General features: G+C 40.1%; 1 protein-coding gene across 1 annotated transcript in view; it reads left to right on the top strand.

The window, feature by feature from the left end:
* Nucleotides 1-18,480, top strand: part of MEFV (MEFV innate immuity regulator, pyrin) — a 33,965-nt gene extending 15,485 nt beyond the window's left edge. The window contains exons 3-10 of the mRNA XM_043978141.1: nucleotides 5,386-5,825; nucleotides 11,468-11,563; nucleotides 13,019-13,249; nucleotides 14,423-14,445; nucleotides 16,071-16,186; nucleotides 16,388-16,420; nucleotides 16,945-16,977; nucleotides 17,703-18,480. Of these exons, the coding sequence (XP_043834076.1) occupies nucleotides 5,386-5,825; nucleotides 11,468-11,563; nucleotides 13,019-13,249; nucleotides 14,423-14,445; nucleotides 16,071-16,186; nucleotides 16,388-16,420; nucleotides 16,945-16,977; nucleotides 17,703-18,247 (1,517 nt within the window). The 3' untranslated portion in view covers nucleotides 18,248-18,480. The remainder of the gene's footprint in view (nucleotides 1-5,385; nucleotides 5,826-11,467; nucleotides 11,564-13,018; nucleotides 13,250-14,422; nucleotides 14,446-16,070; nucleotides 16,187-16,387; nucleotides 16,421-16,944; nucleotides 16,978-17,702) is intronic.
* The last annotated feature ends 6,549 nt before the right edge of the window (nucleotides 18,481-25,029 follow it).

Here is a 25,029-nt window from a genome sequence, read left to right on the forward strand (position 1 = left end):
TTCAGAATTATCCAATTAAAATTGGATTACCGGGGCAGCTAGGCAGCAGTGGATAGAGCACTGGCCCTGGAGTCAGGAGGACCTGAGTTCAAATCTGGCCTCAGACACTTAAAACTTACTAGCTGTGTGACCCTGGGCAAGTCACTTAACCCCAATTGCCTCATTAAAAAAAAAAATTGGATTACCTCTCCTTGGTGGTAAAGGCACTCAGGTACTAGTCAGGTCTAATCAAGTCATATAAATAAGATAGTTATAGTTTTAGAGCAATAAGAATATTAATATTGAGAAGTAATTATTGTTAAAGAAATGGTCATTTTAAAATCACTAATAAAGCACTTTTACTTTCTTTATTAATTTAGAGCCTATAATAACATAGTGAAATGATCTTATTCTCAGAACACAAGAACCAAGAACCCTGGCTGTATAAATTACCTTACAAAATTCACAGCTATCATTATGAGCAACAGCATGATCATCAATGTTAACAATTTGTTTGTCAAACATGACTGCAAGAGCTCTATTAGTAAGAAAAATTAATTCCATGAAGTAATCACTATTCAAAGTTATAATTATGTAAAATATGGTAAGTGATTCTAATCCAATGGAAATATGCAGTGTGAATCAGAAATAATGTGATCATCTCATGAAATTCATTGTTCACATTCATCAGACCTAGCTGTATAGACATGTTATATGTCACTATGCATACTTAACAAATACCTTTTTTTTTTGGCAGGACAATGGGAGTTAAGTGACTTGCCCAGGGTCACACAGTTAGCAAGTGTCAAGTGTCTAAGGTCAGATTTGAACTCAGGTCCTCCTGAATCTAGGGATGGTGCTTTATCCACTGTGCCAAGCTGCCCCCAACAAATACCTTCTTAAAGAATACATTTCTGGCCCCAGGAAGTAGGAAGCATCAATAAATGCAGCTAGTTGTTCCATACAATATATTTTACACTTCCAGGTAAAGTTGTCCCAGTTAAAGTTAAAGTTCTTTCCAGAAAGGCATTCATTAGGAATTGATGTATACCATTTTGTGCTGGAGATGACAGACATTCTATCAGAAGATACAGTCTCTTTGCTCTAGAATGGCACATTGTGTTCTTTGGACAAGGGAAAAGTTACTGGAGTAGTCACCCTATTCCTTTGTCTCCAACTGCACAGCAGGAAATATTAATTTACACTGGGATATGTAAGAACTCAGTACTGAAGATCTTGACTTTATGCAGCTGTTTGGATGTTAATAGCTATCTGGTTGCAAAAGTTTTTCAATAGTTTTCATTGCAACTGCCCTACAGTAGGGCAACTTCAATTTATCCTGAAAACATATGCTATGACAAGAATGTATTCATCATCATAGCATTTAGTCTTTTGGATAAACTCAATTTATATGAAACAAAAGAAAAAGACCATTATATATTCTGATCTCTTTATTTTGGGGGGTTTTGTTTGTTTTTGTTTTGGGGCAGAGCAATGATGGTTAAGTGACTTGCCTAGGGTCACACAGCTAGTCAAGTGTCTGGGATTTGAACTCAGGTCCTCCTGAATCCAGGGCCGCTGCTTTATCCACTGCACCACCTAGCTGTCCCCCACTTTTGAGGTTTTAAAAACACTTTATCCTTCTAACAACCTTGAGAAGTGAAGGCCACTATTATTACCCATATTTCACAGATAAGAAAACAGAGGCTTAGAATAACTAAGCATTGACAGGATCACAGTGCTAGTATGTTCCTGTGACAGGATCTGTACTTAGTCTCAAAGTCCAAGTGTTTTATCTACTGAACCACTCTGCTGCCTCTTTGTCTCAGTCTGAATTCCCAATATTATGTACCTGGTGAGTGAAGCAGATGCAGTAACTGTTGAACTTTTATAGAAAAATTTCAACCATTTTTTTTTTTCGACCAAAATTTGTGCTGCAACAACAATACCAATTAACACCAACTTCCCTCTTTGCTCAAATGCATGATGTCCATCACTGGAACAAAGTGAGACTCATTTTCTGAGACTGGCTAACAGAAGCTGAGAAGTAAAAGTAAGTCATAATTGCTCTGCCTTAGGGGTGAAAAGACTACAGATTTTAGCTGTGGAGTCTTCCTTTTTCTAAATTGCATAGCCATTTCCAGGATGGCTTTAGATTGTATTTCTTTTTCTTTCTTTCTTTTTTTTTAAGGCAATTGGGGTTAAGTGACTTGCCTAGGGTCACACAGCTAGTAAGTATTAAGTGTCTGAGGCCAGATTTGAACTCAGGTCCTCCTGAATCCAGGGCTGGTGCTCTATCCACTGCGCCACCTAGCTGCCCCTAGATTGTACTTCTGAAAAAAAATCCCTCTGCATATTCTTTGTGCAGTCTTCACAGAGGCCAAAGATAGTTCGTGGCCTACTTTTTCTGTTCTGCTTATTATTATTATCATTATTTTTAACTCTCCTGAACTATCTCCTGGGAACAGGTTGATATTCACTCAGGAAGGGATCATCTTATTGACAAGCATTTCTAACTTTTCAAATCAGCCTTACTGTTTACCAAATTCAAATGGACATATTGACAGACCAGAATATACACATTGGAATACCTAGGATACTCGTTAACCAGAAGTGCACACTGTATTCCAAAGTTTCTGACTACAAAATATTACTAATTCATAAATCAGTCACATCATTCTGATAAGGAAGTCTAACCTAATTTTACAGATAAATAATACTACATATAATTCCAAAAGAAAAGGTATTTCTATTCAATAATTTCCAAAATCATAATGTTAAAAACTTAAAGACTTACCACCAGCATAAAATGATCTCATGGACTTAAAATATAAACACAAATTCTATTGCCAATCTAATATTCCAAATGAATGTACCTCTGAATCAGCCATATGAAAAGACCCTTCCATTTACCTATAAATTTTGACATTCTATACTAGTTGCTTCCAGAAACCAGTATAGGGTATTTATCATTTTTGCTCTCATAGCTACAAAGGTGTGGCAGCAGCACCTACTATTCAGCATACAGATAAACTATGCTGTGAATAATAACTATTCCAAATTATCCAATACAATAAATCCGAATTTTAAATTGCTCAGTGTTAAAGCACTAGTCTTGAATTCAGGAGGACCTGAGTTCGAATTTGGCCTCAGACACTTGACACTAGTTGTATGACCCTGGGCAAGTTACTTAACCCTCATTGCCCCACCAAAAAAAAAAATTGCTCAATGTTAAAACTTGCTACATGATTCCAGCTACATTTCCATATGAATAAGAATTCCTAAATCTGCAAAATCAGCCTTGGAAATCAATAGCAAATGGGGCAGCTAGGTGGCACAGTGGATAGAGCACCGACCCTGGAGTCAGGAGAACCCAAGTTCAAATTTGGCCTCAGGCACTTAACACTTACTAGCTGTGTGACCCTGGGCAGGTTACTTAACCCCAATTGCCTCACCAAAAAAAAAAGAAAGAAAGAAATCAATAGCAAAAATTAGCTCCAACTCTGAGGAAGAAACAAGCATTTCTTTAGATGGAGTTTCACAGTTTTACATGCATGGCAATCTTGCTATCCTCTTATCTCAATATTGTCTAAAACTCTTCAGCTAGCACTGCTGCTTTCTGAAATTTCAGGCTTCCTCCTCTGGCATTTTGTGAAGCCCTTTCTGGGGATTCTGATAGCTGGCTTAAAATGAGGAAAACCCAAAATTGAAGTTACTCATCTGTGTTCTAGTTAAGTGAATACCATTTTAAACAAAGTTTCCCTATAATAATAATGTCACAAGTCTGGACCAAAAAAAAAATCAAATAAAATTATGAAAGTTATGAATAAGGTCAAATATAGACTTGATTTGTGGAGTAGGAAGTCTATATTTGGCAAGCAAGTCTATATTTGACCTTATTCATAACTTTCATAATTTTATTTGATTTTTTTTTTTGGTCCAGACTTGTGACATTATTATTATAGGGAAATTCCTGGTGAGAAAGCTCCTTCTATCAATGCAGATGAATGATTGTTCTGCAACTTATAGTCTTAGAAAGTTGCCTAGATCTTTGAGAGTTTAAATGATTTTTCCAAGGGCCACACGGCTAGTAGGGGGGACTTGTACCTAGGTCTTCATGACACAGATGCTAACTTTCTACCCATGACATCATGCTGTCTCTCTCTTGACTCAAAAGAAGATTCTCAGACTTGTAAGAGAGAGACAGAGACAGACAGAAAGAGATAGAACCTTTAGAGATTTCAAGGTATTTGTGAACTTGGATAGGGAAAAAAAATCCATCTTTATTTTTACTAACCTCTAACAAATCTAGCACTTCCTTTAATTATGTATGTAGGTGACAATTTTGGGAAGAGGTCATGAGTTTTACCAGACTGCCAAAGGGACCCATGAAATAAAAAAGGATAACCCCTGGTTAAGCCAAACCATTTGGTTTTTTAGCAGATTTAGTAAACTCAGGCCTAGACAGGGGTAGCTTGCACTTCTTGCACATTGGTACAAGCAAGTTAGCTGCAGAGTCAGCACCTGCTGTTATGGTGGTGGTGGCTGTGGCTGTGGTTGTTATTGTGACTGTTCAATTATTTTACCTAAACCTTGTGACCTCATCTCTTCTTTGAGCTTTCACGTTTCTAGTTTTTAAACATCTTATCTTTTTCCTCTGGCCTCATACCCTATAGAATCATAGACAATAGAAGTCAGTTAGAAGGAACCTTAAGAACTCAGAATGTGAGATCTGGAAAGGTAGAGCATAACAAGTAAAAAGTTAGAGCTTCAAGGAAAGGGACTTCAGAATATAGACTACAGGTGTCAGAGCTGTAAGGGACTTTAGAACATAGTAAAAAAGGACTATACTTCAAGTCAGACAACCTGAGTTCAAATCCTGGCTCTTTTGCTACCTGTTTGACTTTGGACAAGTTACTTCATTGGCCCTTATGAAGTTGGCCTAGATAAGGTGTTCTTAACCTGGGATTAAATATTTTGATTATTGTATTTAAATATAATTGGTTTCCTTTGTAATTTTTTATTTTATTTTTTGCTTTGTTGTTGTTTTTTGGGGTAGGGCAATGGGAGTTAAGTGACTTGCCCAGGGTCACACAGCTAGTAAGTGTTAAGTGTCTGAGGTCACATTTGAACTCAGGTTCTCTTGAATCCAAGACCAGTGCTTTATCCACTCTACCACCTAGCGGCCCCTTATTTTATGCATTTTAAAATATTATTCCAGAGACCTCACCAGATTGCTAAAGGGGTCCATAAAACAAAAGTGTTTTAAGAACCTCTGAGATAAATGATCTCTAAGGGCATTTCCTAGTTCCAAATCCCATGATTCTATAAACACAGGCCATGGAATATTAGAGCTAAAAGAAAGCTTAAGGAGAAAACAACAGCCCCTTGGTCTAATTCTTTCAGATGAGCTGATGCTGAGCAAGACACCCATTAAAGCCTTCAGCATGCTGAAGATCTCAGGAGCCCCTGTCAGAGCAGTGTCCCTGAGGAGAGTGCAGGAGTCATGTTCTATTTGTCAGGACATGGTGAGAGAACCATCGAGGAATTCCTGTATGCACCACATCAGATACCATCACAATGCTGGGTATAATGTCTGTCTCAAATGCCAGGCCATGTTTCCTAAGAATTTCCAACACAGCAAGAGCCTAGGAAACATACCCACTGACTTCCAGGAGCCAATGCTAAACCCTCGTTTCCTGCCTCATTGTGAACACCACCCAAAGCAGCTGCAACTGATGTTCTGCAAGGAGCACGGAAAAACCATTTGTTTCAACTGCAGTATGTCCCCGGAGCACAGAGGTCACCGAATACTTCCCATAGAGGAGGCTGCTCAGAGCTACAAGGTAGGAGCCTCTAGAAGGCTGGATCTCCTTCCACATAGCCCGCTGGGTCCTCAATACCCACTAGATAGATATTCCTGGAATGAGTTTGTGCATGGGAGGTGGATATTCATCATTTCTTCTCTGCAACCACTTTGGAAAAGGTCCTAATCATTCACTTTAATATATTAATAGAGCTGACCCTCAGCAAATTTGAGGAATAGGTCAAGATTGTCTTTAGTGCTCTCCTACCTTCCTTTTTTATATTTATTTTATTTTATTTTAATTTATTTTTTTTTTTGGCAGGGCAATGGGGGTTAAGTGACTTGCCCAGGGTCACACAACTAGTAAGTGTCAAGTGTCGGAGGCCGGATTTGAACTCAGGTACTCCTGAGTCCAGGGCCGGTGCTTTATCCACTGTGCCACCTAGCTGCTCCCTATTTTGTTTTTTAAAATTAATAAGTATTTGTTTTGTCTCCCTCCTACCTCCCTTCTTCCAAAAAATTCTTGATATATGATCTATACTTTGACCCACCAGTTCTTTAGGAGTTAAGTTATTTAGTCTCCAATTATTTTTTGTGGGTTTTGGTTTTGTGGGTATTTTTGCAGGGCAATGGGGGTTAAGTGACTTGCCCAGGGTCACACAGCTAGTAAGTGTCAAGTGACTGAGGTCTAATTTGAACTCAGGTACTCCTGAATCCAGGGCCAGTGCTTTATCCACTGTGCCACCTAGCTGCTCCTCCAATTATTTTTTAATTCTTTCTTCAAAGACCTTTTTTTAAAAAAAAATTTATCAAGAAATTATTTTGCATTCTTCCCACCCTGAAAAAACTCTTATAACAAGTATACATCCCATACCAGCCACATCCAAAAAGTGTGTCTCATTTTATTCTTCTTTTTAGTCTATTATTTCTCTGTCAGAAGGTAAAAAGCATTCTTCATCATTAGTTTCCTGGGGTCATTGCTGATTATTACACTGATCAGAGTTCTTAAGTCTTTCACAATTATTTCTTTTTACAATATTGTTATAATATAACTTGTTTTCATGGTTTTGTTGACTTTACTCTGTATCATTTCATATAAGTCTTCCCAGGTTTCTCTGAAACCACCCCTTTCATTATTTCTTATAGAGCAATAGTATTTTGTGTATGTGTGTGTGTGTGTGTGTGTGTGTGTGTGTGTGTGTGTGTAAGCAATAGTATTACATTACATTAACATATTATTTTCCTTTAGAATCATAGAACATAAAATGTTCCAAACCGGAAGGGAATTTACAATGGGAAAAGTAGAATGTTAAAATTAGAAGGGAGCTTAGAACTTAGAATATTAGGACATAGAATGTTAATATTAGATTGGGGGGGGGCAGCTAGGTGGCACAGTGGATAGAGTACTGGCCCTGGATTCAGGAGGACCCGAGTTCAAATCTGGCCTTGGGACACTTGACACTTACTAGCTGTGTGACCCTGGGCAAATCACTTAACCCCAATTGCCTCACAAAAAAAAAAAAATTAGATGGGAACTTAGCATTCCCTTAGTATAGCCCTGTCATTATATATTCAAGGAAAATGAAGCCCAGAGAAGATTACTGGTTTGCCCAAGGTAAGAAGGCTAATGAGTGATAGAACCAGTACTAGATCCTATGTCCCCTAGCTTTTAGCCCAAAGCTCATCCTATTACACCATATTTTCTCTCTCTCTCTTTATTTTTGTGGTTATTCTGTTGCAACACTCTGCATCTCCTAACTTCCCCATAGCTACCTAGATCACATGGTTTGGGCACCCCCATACATATCTAGAAGTGTCACATTCTCCAAGCCTATTCTCCCTTGCAAACTTTGATACATCCCCTAATTTAAATGCTAGATGGCTATCACTAAGAAATTAATTAGAAAAGATTTATGGAATTTCTACTATATGTGAGCATATGAGATATGTAAGTGAGCAGTGAGATATGTAAGCAAAATATGGGATATAGTCTTTTCCCTCATGGAGCTCACAGTTTCAACTAGGAGACAAAACTGGCAAACACAAAATGATTAGAGGACAATGCAGGAAGTTCTATAATTAAATACCAAGATGTATAAATGTAGACTATAAATGTGATAGATCGGAAAATGTCAGAGTATGCAGATTTACTTGAGGTGATAAATAGAATGAGGATTTATATTGGTAGAGAGTGTTGTGGTGGAAAGAGAAATATATCCCATGCCTTAGCAGTAGAGTAAACAAGGGCAGAGAGATGGGAATAAGTATGACCTGTGCTGAGGGCAGTGAGGAGACCCATCTGACTGAAGCAGGGTATATTGAGAAGCAGTGGGAAATCAGGTTGGGCAAGTTTATAACAAATGCATGAATATAGCTACATAACATGCCTTACACAAATAAAGACAGCTCTAAATAACTGGAAAAATATTAATTGCTTATGGGTAGGCTGAGCCAATAGAAGAAAAACAACAATACTGACTTAGTAACGTACTTATTCCATGCCATTCCAGTCAAACTACCAAAGGATTACTTTATAGAGATAGAAAAAAATAATGAAACTTATCTGGAGAAACAAAAGGTCAAAAATCTAAAAGGGAGATAATGAAAAAATGGGAAAGAAGGGGTCCTAACAGTACCAGGTTTTAAACTGTATTCTGCAAATCAGCAGTCATCAAATCATTTGGTACTGGTTAAGAAATAGAGGTCAATGAGTGGGAAAGATCAGGTGCGTAATATATAGAAGCAAATGGCCTAGTGTTTATATACTCAAAGATTCTAGCTATTGGGGCAGGAACCCACTTTTCACCAAAAATTATTGGAAAATTGGAAAGCAGTCTGACAGAAACTAGGTATGGACCAACATCTCATGCCACATACCAGCATAAATTCTAAATGGATACATGACTTAGACATGAAGGGAGACATCATAAAATAGAGAAGCAAAGAGGAAATAACCTGTCAGATCTATGGATACAAGAATAATTCATGACCAAATAAGGAATAAAGAGGATCCTAGAAGATAAAATGGACATTTTGATTACATAAAATTAAAAGATTTTTGCACAAATAAGACCGATGTAGCTAAGCTTAGAACAGACTGGGACTCAATTATATATTATAGGTCTTAAAAGACAGGCATAGAACTTTAGATTTGATGAATAAGTAGTGGGGAACATGAAATGAACGAATTCACACTCAAATCCTAATGACTGACAACAACTTGATGTGCCACTCTTCCCTTGGCCAGCAAGGTCTAAGAACAAAGCAGTAGGGGACAGCTAGGTGGCGCAGTGGATAAAACACTGGCCCTGGATTCAAGAGTACCTGAGTTCAAATCCACCCATAGACACTTGACACTTACTAGCTGTGTGACCCTGGGCAAGTCACTTAACCCCCATTGCCCCGCAAAAAAAAAAAAAAAAGAACAAAGCAGTGACACATTGTGTGTCAGAACAGGTTAGAGGGACAGATTATTTGCCATAAAAGCCTTCTGGCTGCCGCTTAAATCATAGCCCATTAGTGACTGCCCACCCTTCCTTTACCTAAGATTATCCCTTCCCACAGATAAGTGAGCAAATGCCCTTTCCCTGTCAGGGTAGATCTACCCTGAATATATAAGACCTCTGGGGATCTTTGAAAATTTGTATCATATCCTCAAGGGTTTCATCTAGAGGAAACAGTATAGACTGTTCCTAGGGTAGGACTATAGTGGTGGTGTGGTATGGTAGAAAGAAGCCTGGATTGATAGTCAGAAGACCTAGGTTTTGAGTCCTGGCTTTGCCACTTATTAGCCATATGATTTTGGACAATTCACCTGATCTTTCTGAGCCTCAATTTTCTCATCTATTAAATAGGCATAATACTTGTGCCTCCCATCTTATAGTGATGCTGGAAGTACTTTGTACTTAGTAAAGCAGCATGGAAACAGTCAATTCAACAAATCTTTCAATTCAACATATATATATATATATATAAAGTGCCTACCATGCACAATGTCCAGATGAAACAAGATGCAGTCCTTACATAGTTTAGTAAAGAGGCTAAAATCAATATATAAATAACCACAATAAAAATTCTAATATGATAAGTGCATGGGAGAGGTTCCTATCAAGTGCTATGAGAAAATTGAAGGAGGAAAGAGATGACTTCTACTTTGGGAGATCAGGAAAGGCTTCATGTAGGAGCTTGACACTAGAGATGGACTTTGAAGGAAGCAAAAGAGTTTTGGGGGGGCGGGGTTTGTGAGGCAATTGGGGTTAAGTGACTTGCCCAGGATCACACAGCTAGTAAGTGTCAATCGTCTGAGGCCAGATTTGAACTCAGGTCCTCCTGACTCCAGGGCCAGTGTTCTATCCACTGCACCACCTAGCTGCTCCTAGAAAAAGGTTTTAATTGGTGGAAATAAAGTGGGGATGAGGAACAATTCCAGGCATTTGGAACAGTGATCAAAGGCAAGAAGGTGGAAACAGGAGGGACAAGATTGGAAAACAGTGAGTCTGCTTTGGTAGGAACAAACAAGAATAAAGGAGACTGGTATGAGATAATACTGAAACAGGAGTCTTGAGTCAAATTCTAGAGGGCATTTAATAGCAGGCTAAGGAGTTTGTAGTTTTATTTGGTAAACAATTAAAACACACTAAAAGGTTTTGATTGAGGAAGTGTTGTGACTTATGTACTAGAAAAATGAGGAAGTTCTGTGAAATATGATCTGTATTGGTTATGAATCCTATACCATTGCCCTTAAATTATCCAAAATTTCATCCCTGAATATTTCTTTTTCTTTTTTGTGGGGCAATGAGGGTTAAGTGACTTGCCCAGGGTCGCACAGCTAGTGTCAAGTGTCTGAGGCCACATTTAAACTCAGGTCTTCCTGAATCCAGGGCCGGTACTTTATCCACTACGCCACCTAGCGATCCCTCACCCCTGAATATTTCTAAGAAGAGAACTTCAGTTCAGTGTAGTCGGGCTTGGAGGCAGAGGAATGAACTAGATAGAGCAGTGTTTCCTGATTGTTACTAACGTACCACATTTTTTTTTTTTACCAGATCACACAACTTCTCAATATAACTTCTCCTTACTTCTTAAAACATAATTTTAAAAACTGAATCCTTATTATTGCTGAATCTTCTTCCCAGCCTCTTGTTCCCTCAGGATGACCTGGTGGGAAAAGAGCTAGATCTGAGGCAAGAAGAGCTGGGATCTTATTCTGACTCTGCCAGTCAATGCCTATGTAACCATGGGCAAATCACTTAACCTTTTTGGGCCTGTTTCCTTATATGAAAAATAAAGGGCCTGTACTGGATAACCTCTAATATCCCTTCCTAACCTATCATCCTTCTCTTTGGCTCCTAGTTCCTCATCTTGTCCCTTTCTATAAAAACTTTTGTCTTCATCTTTATCATTCATGGTCATTCCCACTCACTCTACTCCCCTATCATGGCATATGTTTTGTTCTACGGCACTTGGGTCTAGTGGGCCTCAGGCCATTGTGGGCTTGGGAGACTTAATCTTTGCCCAACTAATACATTATATGAAATGATTGCTTTAGCATTTATTTGCTAAGGGTCAACATATTGAAGATATCTCTCTATCCCTGCTCATTTAAGTGGCATTTATATTATAGCAAGTTAAAGAGTGAGACCTTTATTCTGATCCTTGACATTTAAAAAAATTTTAAACCAGGAACAAATTCAGAGTCGTCTGGAGCAACTTAAGAAAGTAAGAGAAACAGCTGAAGAGAAGAAATCACAAGGAAATGAGACGATGGCAGCCTTCCTGGTAAGACTAGTGACATTCTGCAGACCCTCCTCTCTGGGAACCTATGAAGAGAAGTTTGCTCCTGGATCAGAGTAGGACTAGGGCCTGAGCCCACCTGAGACTCTTTCCTGATTCCTGGGGAAATGGAGAGACCTTAGAAATTTAGATGACTTTTATTGGTGGTCAAGAAGGGTGGGGAATGGGGCAGCTAGGTGGCATAGTGGATAGAGCATTGGCCCTGGATTCAGGAGGACCTGAGTTCAAATCCGGCCTCAGACACTTAACACTTACTAGCTGTGTGACCCTGGGCAAGTCACTTAACCCTCATTGCCCTACCAAAAAAAAAAAGTTAAATAAAAAAAAAAAGAAGGGTGGGGAAAATGGCTTAAAAAAAAAGGTTGTTTTCTTTTGACAGCAGTTATGCCTTCCACATCTCAGGGGAGTAAGGGTGAGGCACCTCCTTGATCTGGAAAATCTGAGCAAAAGTTTTTCACCCTTCTTTTGTACCAGAGAAGAAGTCTAAATTTTTTTCTTTTTCTTTTTTGGGGTGTTTACAGTCCCTTATTGTAAAATTTGGGTTAAGTATCTGGTCATAGGTTAAGTATTGTGTCATTTGCTGGTCCTGGAGTGTTGTCTCCAGCTTCCACAAAACTCTCCCCAAATTTCCATTAATTTCTTATGCTGACCCTGAGATATATCAAAACCTCATTGGGGAAAGTCATGATGTAGAAGGGATAGTTGAATATTATCATCAAGTGGATAGATCATTCAGAAGGGTGGAGTGAGCCATGAGAACTCTATTCCTTAATAATTAGGAAGTTCATGGTGTCACTACACCCATGTGGTCTGCCTTAGCTTTACCCAGGGCACTTCCTGCAGCTATAGAGAAGGCAAGCTGTTCTGATAAATGTTTAACAACTGGCTCTTTGAAAAAGAGATGTACACATGACACAAGTTTAATTTGCATATTCCACATTTTCTCTTTCTTAAGTTGACACAATCAACAGATTAATAAATCAAGCCCCGATTTGTAGTGTTCATTGATTTCTGAGATGTAAATGCTCACACAAAATGAGCCAGCTGCAGCAACTGCTGTATATTTTCTTTTGCTTTTTCATTTAATTTTTCAATTAACAAGCATTTATTTTCTCAGACTCATCTCCACTTAAGAAGGAGAAAAAAAGAAAAAGAAAATTCTTGTAACAAATATGTATAGTCAAATAAAACAAACTCCCATATCATCCGTGTCCAAAAAGATCCTGAAGACACAGTAACATCCCTTAGGCACATCCTGAGGAATGGGAATTCTTAGCACATATCCAGAGTTCCTCTAACCTTTATGGGCTTCCTTTAAGCCATAGTGATGGAAAAATGAATCCAGTGGCCACCCTCATACTGAAAGCCTCAAGTGGGTAATGTCCCTAAGCTATCCCTAACACACTTGACCCCCTGTCCTCCTAATCCTCTTTCTTCCAGAGTAAGACAGAAACTCAGAAGGAGCAGATTATGTCCCGACTGGAGCAGGTGCATCAGTTTTTAGTGGAACAAGAGCAACTCTTTCTGGTCTGGTTGGAAGAACTATCCGGAACCATCTTCAGGAGCAAGGAAGAGTACGTCATGAAAGCATCCAAGGAAATCTCCCTTCTTGAAGAGTTGATGGGGAAGCTGGAAGAAAAACAGAAACAGCCAGCATGGGAACTCCTGCAGGTGAAAACCAGTGACCCGTTGCCTAGAGAAGTGCCCCATCAGACTGGAGGCCCAATGCACTCATCATTCCAATGTATGCTGTGCTCAAGCTAGAGTATCAGCGTCCTAGGCTCATTCTGTGCCCCTGAGTTCCTGTGCTGTCCTGAAGCCTAGGCAATTCCCCCTTAGCATGTGGGTAGAGAAAAAATCAGCATAACTGTGCCACTTGACAAGTTCTGGTAAAACCCTTGAATGGCTTCAGTTGTCTGTGAGACTTCTTGGGAGTTCAGATCATTTTCCAGGGATTTCCCATGATATTCAGATTTCCTTAAAGAAGGAGGTCTTAAGGCCCAAGTGAAATGGTTATTCAACATGACCTCTTCCTTCCTATTTTATTAATAACTTATACCCATATGGCCCTTTAAAATTTTGTATTCAATCTGACAGCAGTTTCAAGGAACCAACCAACTTTTGTTTTGTTTTGTTTTGGGGGGGAAGAAACCTAGCAGTGGGAAGAAAACATCTGAAAACTCCCCCCAAGGGCCATCAAATGATCTTCTTTGCCAATTTCTACATATTCCAACTAATGTCTAAGGTTAGATTAATGTAAGGTATAAAGTTTTTAAATTGCCCCAAGTATCTCATGCTAGAGGTTTTGGGTTTGTTTGGGTTTTTGGTGAGGCAATTGGGGTTAAGTGACTTGCCTAGGGTCACACAGCTAGTAAGTGTTAAGTGTCTGAGGCCGGATTTGGACTCAGGTCCTCCTGACTCCAGGACTGGTGCTCTATCCACTGCATCACCTAGCTGCCCCTCATGCTAGAACTTTTATAGCAAAACAGTGGGATGGGCCAAAAGCCTTGGTAACAGGCTAGAGCCAGCAGCACTGGTAGGAAGGGTTGCTGAAGTTAAAGAGGGTGGTGGCAGGTGTGAGAACTAAGGATTCCCATCCTGTAGTTGAGCAGATGAAATCAAGAGTTTACTAGGAAGGGGCATCTAGGTGACACAGTGGATAAAGCACTGGCCCTGGATTCAGAAGGACCTGAGTTCAAATCTGGCCTCAGACACTTGACACTTACTAGCTGAGTGACCCTGGGTAAGTCACTTAACCCCCATTGCCCCCCCCCCAAAGTTTACTAGGAGTAAGGAGTAGCTCCAGAGCAAGACTGACCAACTGTTTCTTTTTTTCTCTCCTAGGACATCAAAGTCACCCTGATGAGGTAATTATACAGCTCAACACATGCACAGACGCACACACAACTGGTACGGAGCATTTAGAAGACCTGGCTCCCCAGGCTTTGTAGCATAGAACTTTCTATTCTGGATCCCAGTTGCTTTGGGGGTTTCTTATTTTCCCTTCTTTCCAAATGGGTAGGTATTTCCTTGAATTTCCAGTTTGTTCTAAGTAGTTCCTCCTCCCAGACGAAGCAAGATGCCTCTAGCTTATGAAAGGAGACCACAGTATCCATCCATGACAGGTTTCCCTCTGGGACACTCTGAAGCAGCACCCTTTCCAATCAGTTTCTTGGTCTCAGGCTGGTTCTTAGGAACATGCACTCATAGCTGCGTCCTTCCTAATCCATGGAGGTAGAAGTTCCAGACCAATGTGCCATATGACCAACCGGCCCTGATCCTGGTGCTTCAGTTGTTTGTTCCACAAACATCCAATGAAATATTGACTGTGTGTTAGTATGATATTGGGTGTTGGAGAAAATGGAAGAATAAATAAGACATGATCCTTTCCCTCAGGGAACTTATCATCTGGTAGTGGAGATGAAACATGTACACAAATAACTATACAAAGTAAGTACACAGGAGAAGTAGCAAGTATTGTTAAATCAGGAAAGATGGCTTCTGAATAGAGTATCAGGGAAGGTTTTACAAAGTAGTTAATTTTTTAACTTGGCCTTGAAAGGTAGATAGGATGCTTAGAGGGGAAGATCCCTAAGGAACTTGGGGCTAACAAGACAGAGAAAAGCCATCAACAAGCTAGAAAGGGTCCAGAGAAATTAAGCCATGATAATCAAAAGCATCAAGTTTATACCATAGGAGGTTCCACTGAAGGAACTTGACATGTTTAACTTGGAGAAGAGAAGATTGGAGTGGAAGTAGAGAATACTGGTAGCTGTTTTAAGGCATTTTTAGGGCTGTTGTATGGCATATGCATTAACGTTGCTCAGTTTGGCCACAGAGTGAATAAGTTGGAGCAATGGGTAGAAGTTACAAAGACATAAATTTAAGTTTGACTTAAGGAAAAACTTTTCAACAAGTTGGGATGTTGTTTGAAATGGGCTGCAATTGGAAGCAGTGGATTTCCCTCACTGGAGATCTTCCAGCAAAAATTGAATGACCCTGTGTGACCCTGGGCAAGTCACTTAACCCTCATTGCCCCACCAAAAAAAAAATAGAATGACTGCTTACTGGACATGTTATCAAAGGGATTTGGTGGGGGGTTGGACTATATGGCTACTGCTGCTGCGTTAAGCCTTGATTATAAGATCAGAATTTGTGGAAGATGAATGGGGTTCAAGGACTTGGGGGCTGATCAGGAAGGGTAGGATTTCATAAGGGACAGGGAAGATTATTTCCCTTTCTCTAAGAATCCCATCTAGAAAGAAGAGAGTCCTCTAATTGAGACTGGAATGAGGCCAAAAGATAATGTGGCATTTGACTAATGTACTAGGTGGATTGAGAAGTAGCACTGGTCGAAGTCCCTACATCAAGGTCATCTGGGAGTTTCCTTGGTCTCCACTCCTATAGGAAATCTGTGAAGTGAGACTAGAGCTTTCTCCCCAGCACTGTCTTCACTGTGACATTCACCATTTTTTGTTCGTTGAATCTGTAGGGCAGAATGGGTGAGTCTCCCTAAGGAGTGGACTGTGTCTCCTGAGTTGAAAGAGAAAATCCACACTCTCTTCTGGAAATCAGAGTGTGTGCAGAAGAGCATGAGGCGGTTCATAGGTTTGTATATAAAATTGTTTGGTACTTAGAGAAGTTGGAAACAGAGCATAGCTGTCTCATCCTAGGATCAGACAGCAGAATTCAGTATCTTTATCTTGGGCCCTTTTTTTTTCTTCCATCTTTTAAAAACACTATTAATTTCACCTGAAATCTCCCTTACAAAGGGTCATAAGAACTTATCTCATTTCCTTTTTCTCCTAGAGAGTCTGCAATCAGAAATGGAAACATTCAAAAGTGAGTGTCCAGGTCTGCTTACCCAGGGAAGGAGGGGATAGTTTCATATTGTTCCAAGAATGCTAATTGCTCGGAGTTATCTAGAGAAAGAAACTGAGAGGTGAATGGACTGTTTCCCAGTGGAAATCCTCAAAAACTCACCTGGATGTCTCTCTTTTTGTTCCCTTTTGGCTATGTTGCTACTGCAAGGTAGCCTTGGAGTTTCCTAAATGAACCAGGCATATTATCTAGCAATCAGCCTGACCTTGAGCCATGAATCTCTTCCTCCCAATTTCTTTGGTTAGGTTCTGTGAGTTTTCCCCCAAAGCTTTCCCTCCCTTAGGTTGTTTCCATCCTAGGCCCAGATCAAAAGTCAGACTAAATCGGGGAAAGAAAAAAGCATATATCTATTGTGGGGATTTATAAAAATCCTGAGTAGCTTCCTAAAATTCATCAAGTTTCATACGTCATTGTAGAAGTTAAAAGAGAGAGTTAGATCTTAGCTTATACATTCTGATTGTTTCTCATATTTTCTTTCTGTTCAGTTTTACAGCTGAGAGACGTCCAGTTACATGCAGGTAAGTGGCTAAGATCAGGGATCTTCAGAGAGACAGAAAACCTAACCCAGGGTCCCCCTGTTCTTTACTCTGAGGCCTCAGAATAGATACCAGTTTCAGAGCCTGGAAAAGGCATATCTGGACAGCTTGGTGGTACAGTGGATAAAAGCACCAGCCCAGGAGTCAGGAGGACCTGAGTTCAAATTTGACCACAGATACTTGACACTAGCTGTGTGACCCTGGGCATTGCCTTAAAAAAGAAAAGAAAAGGGGCGGCTAGGTGGCGCAGTGGATAGAGCACCGGCCCTGGACTCAGGAGTACCTGAGTTCAAATTCGGCCTCAGACACTTAATATTTACTAGCTGTGTGACCCTGGGCAAGTCACTTAACCCCAATTGCCTCACTAAAAAAAAAAAAAAGCTGCTAGAAAATGTCATATATAGTCTTTATGTTAACACAGTAACCAGGCCACTAAATTCTCTGAGCCTACACTAATATATATATATATACATACATACATAATAGCACAAAATAAATACCTGTGGGCCATAGAGAAAAGAATTTTCTAATATATATACATATATCATGTATTTATATAAAATTGTTCCACATATTCCCCAATACATTGATGTATCCTGGGGAGCTCCCAATTTTGCCTCCCCTAGTCTTACCTTTGCCCAGAGCTTATTGGATAGGGAGTGAAGATACCATTAACTTCTCATTGGTTATTTGGATTTTCATTACAGCTAATGTGACTCTGGACCCAGAAACAGCTCATCCCAAGCTTATCATATCTGATGATCAGAAAAGTGTGAGTCTTGGAAAGAAATGTCAAAAGTTGCCTAATGGCCCACAAAGATTTGATGATTCTGTCATCGTTCTGGGATCTCCAAGTTTTGTCTCAGGGAAACGGTATTGGCAGGTATATGTGGGAGACAAGACCATGTGGACATTGGGAGTTTGCAAAAATTCTGTGAACAGAAAGGGGAGCACAGCCTTTTCACCAGGAAATGGGTACTGGTTGGTAATGATGACGAAAAAGAATGAGTACAGTGCCTCCACCATTCCACCAACCCCTCTTTCTCTTGGGGAGCCCCCCAGATGTGTGGGAATTTTCCTGGACTATGAAGCTGGAGATATTTCCTTTTACAATGTGACTGCCAAGTCCCACATCTACACCTTCCCTTTCTCCAGTTCTTCCTCTGATGCTCTCCGACCTGTCTTCAGCCCTGGAATGCATGATAAAGGCAAAAACACAGATCCTCTGACCATCTGTCCAGTGAGTAGGTAGAAATAAAAAAGTCTAGTATCCATGCTATGGAACATGAACCAATTCTGGAGATCTCGTGCTCTCTGTAACATTTTATACTTCATTAATGGAGTAAATAGACATATCTTACTCTGTATTATATTTTATCCCTGTGCTTGCTTTTAACCTTTCTATTAGACCATAAACTCTTTCCTGGTAGGAATGCTGTCCTATTCATCTCTGTATTCCTTATAGCCCTATGAATAAAGACTTGTAAATAGTAGGTGCTAAATAAATTTTTGTTCAATGAATGACCAGCTTCAGTTTCTTCTCACTGGGACAACTCCTTCATTTATTCTGAGAACATATTTTTATGGTCCAGTGTGCCAGATACATATCCCAAGAAGATGTATTCCTTAATTCAACCTTCCATCTCTGGGTCATAAGGAGCCATGAGGGGCAGCTAGGTGGTACAGTGGATAAAGCACCAGCCCTGGATTCAAGAGGACCTGAGTTCAAATCCAGACACTTGACACTTACTAACTGTGTGACCTTGGGCAAGTCACTTAACCCTCATTGCCCCACCAAAAAAAACCCACCCCCAACAACAAAAAAACCAAATAACGTTTTGCTCCAAAAGATTGGATCTTTGGGTTTAACATCTACTAGATTACTATACTCATTTACTATAGTGTAATTCGTACCAATTTTGTTCCACTGATCCACCACTCTATTTCTTAGCCTGTACCAGATTGTTTTATAATTACCACTTTGTAATACAGTTTGAGATCTGGTACTGCTAGAACACCTTCTTTAGTATTTTTTTCCCATTGATTCTCTTGATATCCTAGAGCATTTGTTCTTCCAGATGAATTTTGTTACTATTTTTTCTAGATCTATAAAATAATTTTTAATAGTTGTTTCAATCTGATTTTATTTGTGTGAAAAGTGTTTTATAGTTATGTTCTTGGCTTTATCTTAGTGCCCAAGCTATCCAGGAGTCTACCTGGTAAGTATATTTTGGTTTTGGGCTTACACTGAGCCTCTGTAGTCATCTTCCCTTTTACATTTGAAAATGTTCTCCATTCATCCTAGACTTCTGCTGCTGGCACCTAAAACAGAGATAGATATTTCTTGGCATGTAATTCTCCACCTCTCAAAGACTCAGTTTCCTCAGTTGTAAAATGGGTATTATAATCTACATGTTACCCATCTCACAAGGTTGAATAACAGTAATGGAAGTTTAAAAAAAAGTAATGGGAGAAGCCTCTGGACCTAGGAGTAGGAGAGAGCACAACTCTCATGATCCCACTCTGGCACCATCTTGAGAAGGTCATCTTGACTTCAGCTCTGGTCTTTTCATTAGGAATGCTTAAAACTTTATTTCATGGGACAGCTAGGTGGCACAGTGGATAAAGCACCAGCCCTGGATTCAGGAGGTCCTGAGTTCAAATCTGGTCTCAGACACATGATACTTACTAGCTGTGTGACCCAGAGCAAGTCATTTAACCCTCATTGCCCTGCCTCCCTCCCCCCCTCCCAAATCTATTTCATTAAATTCTGAGTACACAGTTTTGCTGGGAAGGTGATTCTTGGTTGTAATCCTAGCTTCTTTAACCTCTAGAACATCACATTCCAAGTCCTTTAATCCTTTAATGTAGAAGTTGCTAAATCCTATGTTATCCTGACTTTGTCTCCATATTTGAATTGTTTCTTTCTGACTGCTTGCACTATTATCTCCTTGACCTGAGAGCTCTGGAATTTGGCTATAACAGTCCTAAGAGTTTTCATTTTGGAATCTCTTTCAGGAGATTGGTAGATTCTTTCAATTTCTTTTTTTTTTTTTTTTTTTTGCGGGGCAATGAGGGTTAAGTAACTTGCCCAGGGTCACACAGCTACTAAGTGTCAAGTGTATGAGGATGGATTTGAACTCAGATCCAGGGCTGGTGCTTTATCCACTGTGCCACTTAGCTGCCCCGATTCTTTCAATTTCTATTTTACCCTCTGGTTTTGGAATATCAGGGCAATTTTCCTTGATAATTTCTTGAAAGATGCTGTCTAAGCTCTTTTTTCGATTTTGGCTTTCAGATAGTCCAGTAATTCTTAAATTGTTATCTCCTAGGTCTATTTTCCAGGTCCGTTGTTTTTCCTCTTTCAACAAACATTTATTTTATTTTCCATTTACATGTAAGGGTAGTTTTCAACATTCATTTTCCTAAGATTTAGAGTTCCAAATTTTTCTCCCTCCCTCCCTCCTTTTCCTCCCCCCTCCACAAGATCGCAATCAGGTTATATATGTACAATCCACAAGTGTTCTTTCTATCAGTTCTTTCTATAGGGGTGCATAGTATGCTTCCTCATCAGTTCCTTGGGATTGTCTTGGATCATTGTACTGCTGAGATTAGTTAAGTCATTCACAAATACTCATTGAACAATACTGCTGTCACTATGCACAATGTCCTCTCAGCTCTGCTCACTTCACCATACATCGATGTTCATTAGTCTTTCCAGGTTTTTCGGGGATCATCCTGTTTGTCATTTCCTGTAGCACAAGTCCATTCCACTACAGTCATATAACACAGCTTTTTCCATCATTCCTCAATTGATGGACATTCCCTTGATTCTCAATTCTTAGCCTCCACCAAGAGTTGCTATAAATATTTTTCGTACAATTTTCCCCCCTTTTCTTTTTCATAATTACTATCGTTAACTGTTTCCCTTCCATCCTATTCCCATCCCCATGATATTTATTCTATTATCCATCTTCTTTCATCCTATCACTCTTCAAAAGGGATTTGCTTCTGCCTGTCCCCTCCCCCACTCTGCCCTTCCTTCTTTTGCCCCTCTCTCTTTATCCCTTTCCTCCCCTATTTTCCTGCAGGGTTATAGAGATTACTCCATCCAATTGAGTGTGTGAATTATTCCCTCCTTGAGCCAATTCTAATGAGATTGAGGTCTTTCAGCCTATTCTGATGAGTGTTAGGCTCATTTACTGCCCAGATTAAATAGATTACTCCACCCAGTTGGGTGTGTCTATTGGTCCCTCCTAGAGGCAGCTCTGATGAGTTTAAGATCTTTGAGCCTTTTCTGATGAGTGTAAAATTCATTTACTGCCCTGCTCCTCTCCCATCTCTTCCCCCACTCCATAAGCCTTTTCCTGTTACTTTCATGTAGGATTTCGCTTCTGCCCTTCCCCCTCCCCCAATGAATTCCCTTCACCCCTCAATTTAACCCTAAAGATGTTATCCTCTAACTAAGTGACACAGTGGACAAAGCATCACCCCTGGACCCAGGGGGATCCCAGTCAAAACCTGGCCTCAGACACATGACAGTCGCCCACTGTACGACCCCAGGTATGTCCCCCAGCTCCAATTCTTTTTTTATGGTTCTCTAGTGTCTTGTATTTGAAAGTCAAATTTGCCATTCAGTTCAGGTCTTTTCATCACAAATATCTGAAATTCTTCTTTTTCATTAAAGTCCCATTTTTTCCACTGAAAGATAATGCCGAGTTTTGCTGGGTAGGTGATTCTTGGTTGTAATCCCATTTCCTTTGCCTTTTGGAATATCACATTCCATGCCCTCCAGTCCTTTAATGTAGAAGCTGCTAGATCTTGTGCTATCCTGACTGGGGCTCCACAGTACTTGAATTCTTTCTTTTTGGCAGCTTGCAATATTTTCTCCTTGACCTGAGAGCTCTGGAATTTGGCTATAATATTCCTAGGAGTTTTCTTTTTGGGATCTCTTTCTGGAGGTGATCAGTGGATTCTTTCAATTTCTATCTTAGCTTCTTCTAGAATTTCAGGGCAATTTTCCCTGAGAATATCTTGGAAGATGGTGTCTAAGCTCTTTCCTTGATCATGGTTTTCAGGAAGACCAATAATTTTCAAATGATCTCTCCTGGACCTCTCTTCCAGGTCAGCAGTTTTTCCCAGAAGATATTTCACATTGCCCTCTATTTTTTTATTTGTTTGGATTTGCTTTATTGTGTCTTGGTTTCTCCTAAAGTCACTGGCTTCCATTTGTCCAATCCTAATTCTTAGGCAATTATTTTCATCAGAGAGCTTTTGTACCTGCTTTTCCATTTGACTTTTCAAGCTGTTGACTTTTTTCTCATGTCTTTCCTGCATCACCCTCATTTCTCTTTCCATTTTTTCCTCTACCTCTCTAATTTTATCTTCAAAGTCCTTTTTGAGCACCTCTATGGCCTGAGACCAATTTGTATTTTTCTTGGAAGCTTTAGATACAGGGGCCCTGCTGTTGACATCTTCCTCTGAGGGTGCCCCTTGGTCTTCCTTGTTACTGAAGAAACTTTCTATGGTCCTCACCTTTCTCTGTCGGCTCATCTTGCCTTTCTTTTACTAGACTTTTAGCTCCTTAAAGTAGGGCACTGTTTCCAGGCTGCAGTATCCCAAGCTTAAGAAGTCCCAGGTGGTATGATTTAAGGAGAATCAGGTTCTTCCCTTGCCCAGCCTGTTTCCTGGTCCTAGATGACCTCAGACCAACTTGCCAATCAACCAGCTTTGTGTGTTGCGGTTGTTAGCTCCGAGGAGCCCGTGCCCCTCCCCCACCTGGGCCACTTCTACTGGAGCCTACCACCTGGTTCTCAGTAGGGGTGCAAACTCCAAGTTCTGCCTTAGCACCAGCATAGACCCCTGTAGTCTCTCCCCTGCCCAGGGCTCAGCCCACTCACCAGACTGTGAGCTTAGTTCCAGATGACACTGGTGCTTCAGCTGATTCAGAGGCTCTGGGGGGTCTCCTTCTCTGGTGAGGACTTCCTGAGACTGGATCTGTGTCAGGGTGACTGTGGGCTTGGGCCTGACTCCTGTATCAGCACAGCAGCTCCCCCCTTCTGACCTTCCAAGCCATTCTTGGTTAGAAGATGATTTCAGCACATTCTTCTGTGAGTTTTGCTGCTCTGGGCATTTTCCTATGACCTTATTTGGATGGTTTTTGGAGTGATCGTGTCATGAGTTCAGGAACTCACTGCCTTTCCTCCGCCATCTTGGCTCCGCCCCGGAACTGTTGTTTTTCCAATAAAGTAGTTTACATTTTCTTCTAATTTTTCATTCTTTTGATTTTGTTTGATTGATTCTTGATGTGTCTTGGAGTTATTAGCTTCCACTTGGCCAAATCTTTTTTTTTTCCTCAGTAAATACTCCTTTATTTAAAGTTTTGAGCTCCAAATTTTATCTCCCCTTCCCTCTATCCCCTCCCACATCCTTGAGGTGGTAAGCAGATATCAGTTATACATGTGCAATTATGTAAAAACATTGCCATATTAGTAATTTTATATACAAAAACTTAAAAGGAAAAAATGAAAGAAAGTGAAAATAGGATGCTTCAGTCTGTGTTCAATCAATATCAGTTCTTTCTTTGGAGGTGGATATTATGCTTCACCATTAGTCCTTTGGGATTGTCTTGGATTATTATATTGCTGAGAAGAGTTAAGTCATTCACAGTTCTTCATCAAACAATATAGTTGTCACTGCACACCACTTGCATTCTAATTTTTAAGAAATTATTTTCTTCATTTAACTTTTATATCTCCTTTTCCATTTGGCCAATTCTACTTTTTAAGGAGTTGTTTTCTTCAGTGAATTTTTGTACCTCCTTTTCCATTTGGCCAACTTTATTTTGAGCCACCTTTTCCATTTGACCAATTCTACTTTTTAAGGACTTGTTTTCTTCTCTGAATTTGTGTACATCCTTTCCCACTTTTTTTGTGTTTCCTTTACCAAGTTGTTGACTCTTTTCCCCTAAATCTCTTATATAACTCTCATTTCTTTTCCCAATTTTTCTTCTACCTCTCATTTTTAGAATCACTTTAAAGTTCTTTTAGAAGGACTTTTTGGGCCTCAGACCAATTCTTTTTTTTTTTTTTTGAGGCTTTACACATAGGCATATTGTCATTGTTGTTCTCTTCTGAATTTGTATTTTGGTCTTCACTGTTGCCATTGTAGCTTCCTATGGTCAGAACTTTTTGTTTTGTTGTATTTTGGTCTTTCCTCATTTTCCAGTCTATTTTACAACTTTTAAAGTTGAGCTCTAGGGGCAGCTAGGTGGCACAGTGGATAGAGCACTGGCCCTAGAGTCAGGAGGATCTGAATTCAAATCCAACACTTAACACTTACTAGCTGTGTGACCCTGGGTAAGTCACTTAAGCCCAATTGCCTCACTAAAAAAAATAAAATAAATAAATGAAGTAAAATAAAATAAAATAAAATTTTAGGGGGCTGCTAGGTGGAGCAGTGGATAGAGCACTGGCCCTGGAGTCAGGAGGACCTGAGTTCAAATCTGGCCTCAGACACTTAATACTTACTAGCTGTGTGACCCTGGGCAAGTCACTTAAGCCCAATTGCCTCAAAAAAAAAAAAGAGAGAGAATTTGGGGGCAGTTAGGTGGCACAGTGGATAGAGCACTGACCCTGGACTCAGGAGGACCTGAGTTCAAATCCAGCCTCAGACACTTGACACTTACTTGCTGTGTGACCCTGGGCAAGTCACTTAACTCCAATTGCCTCACCAAAAAAACAAAACAAAAAAACAAAAACAAAGTTGAGCTCTGCTCCTGGGGCACAGAGGGCACTATCCCACACTTCTTTCACCCATGGCAGAGCCCTGGTCACTGGTTTCCAGGTGTCAGGACATCAGGCTGGTGGCTCACCTGTTGTGTTGGGGTTACCTGGCCTAGCTGCAGTTACTAGCCTGATTCCTGGAGGCTGGAGGCCTCACAGCTGGCCCACTGTGTTGCTGGCCTGCTTAGCTGGGACCATAGGACCTCAATTGCTTATTTGTCCTGGGGCTAGGGACCACCTATGAACTTTT

Source organism: Dromiciops gliroides, chromosome 1 (assembly GCF_019393635.1).
Source record: "Dromiciops gliroides isolate mDroGli1 chromosome 1, mDroGli1.pri, whole genome shotgun sequence".
Classification (NCBI taxonomy): Eukaryota; Metazoa; Chordata; class Mammalia; order Microbiotheria; family Microbiotheriidae; genus Dromiciops; species Dromiciops gliroides.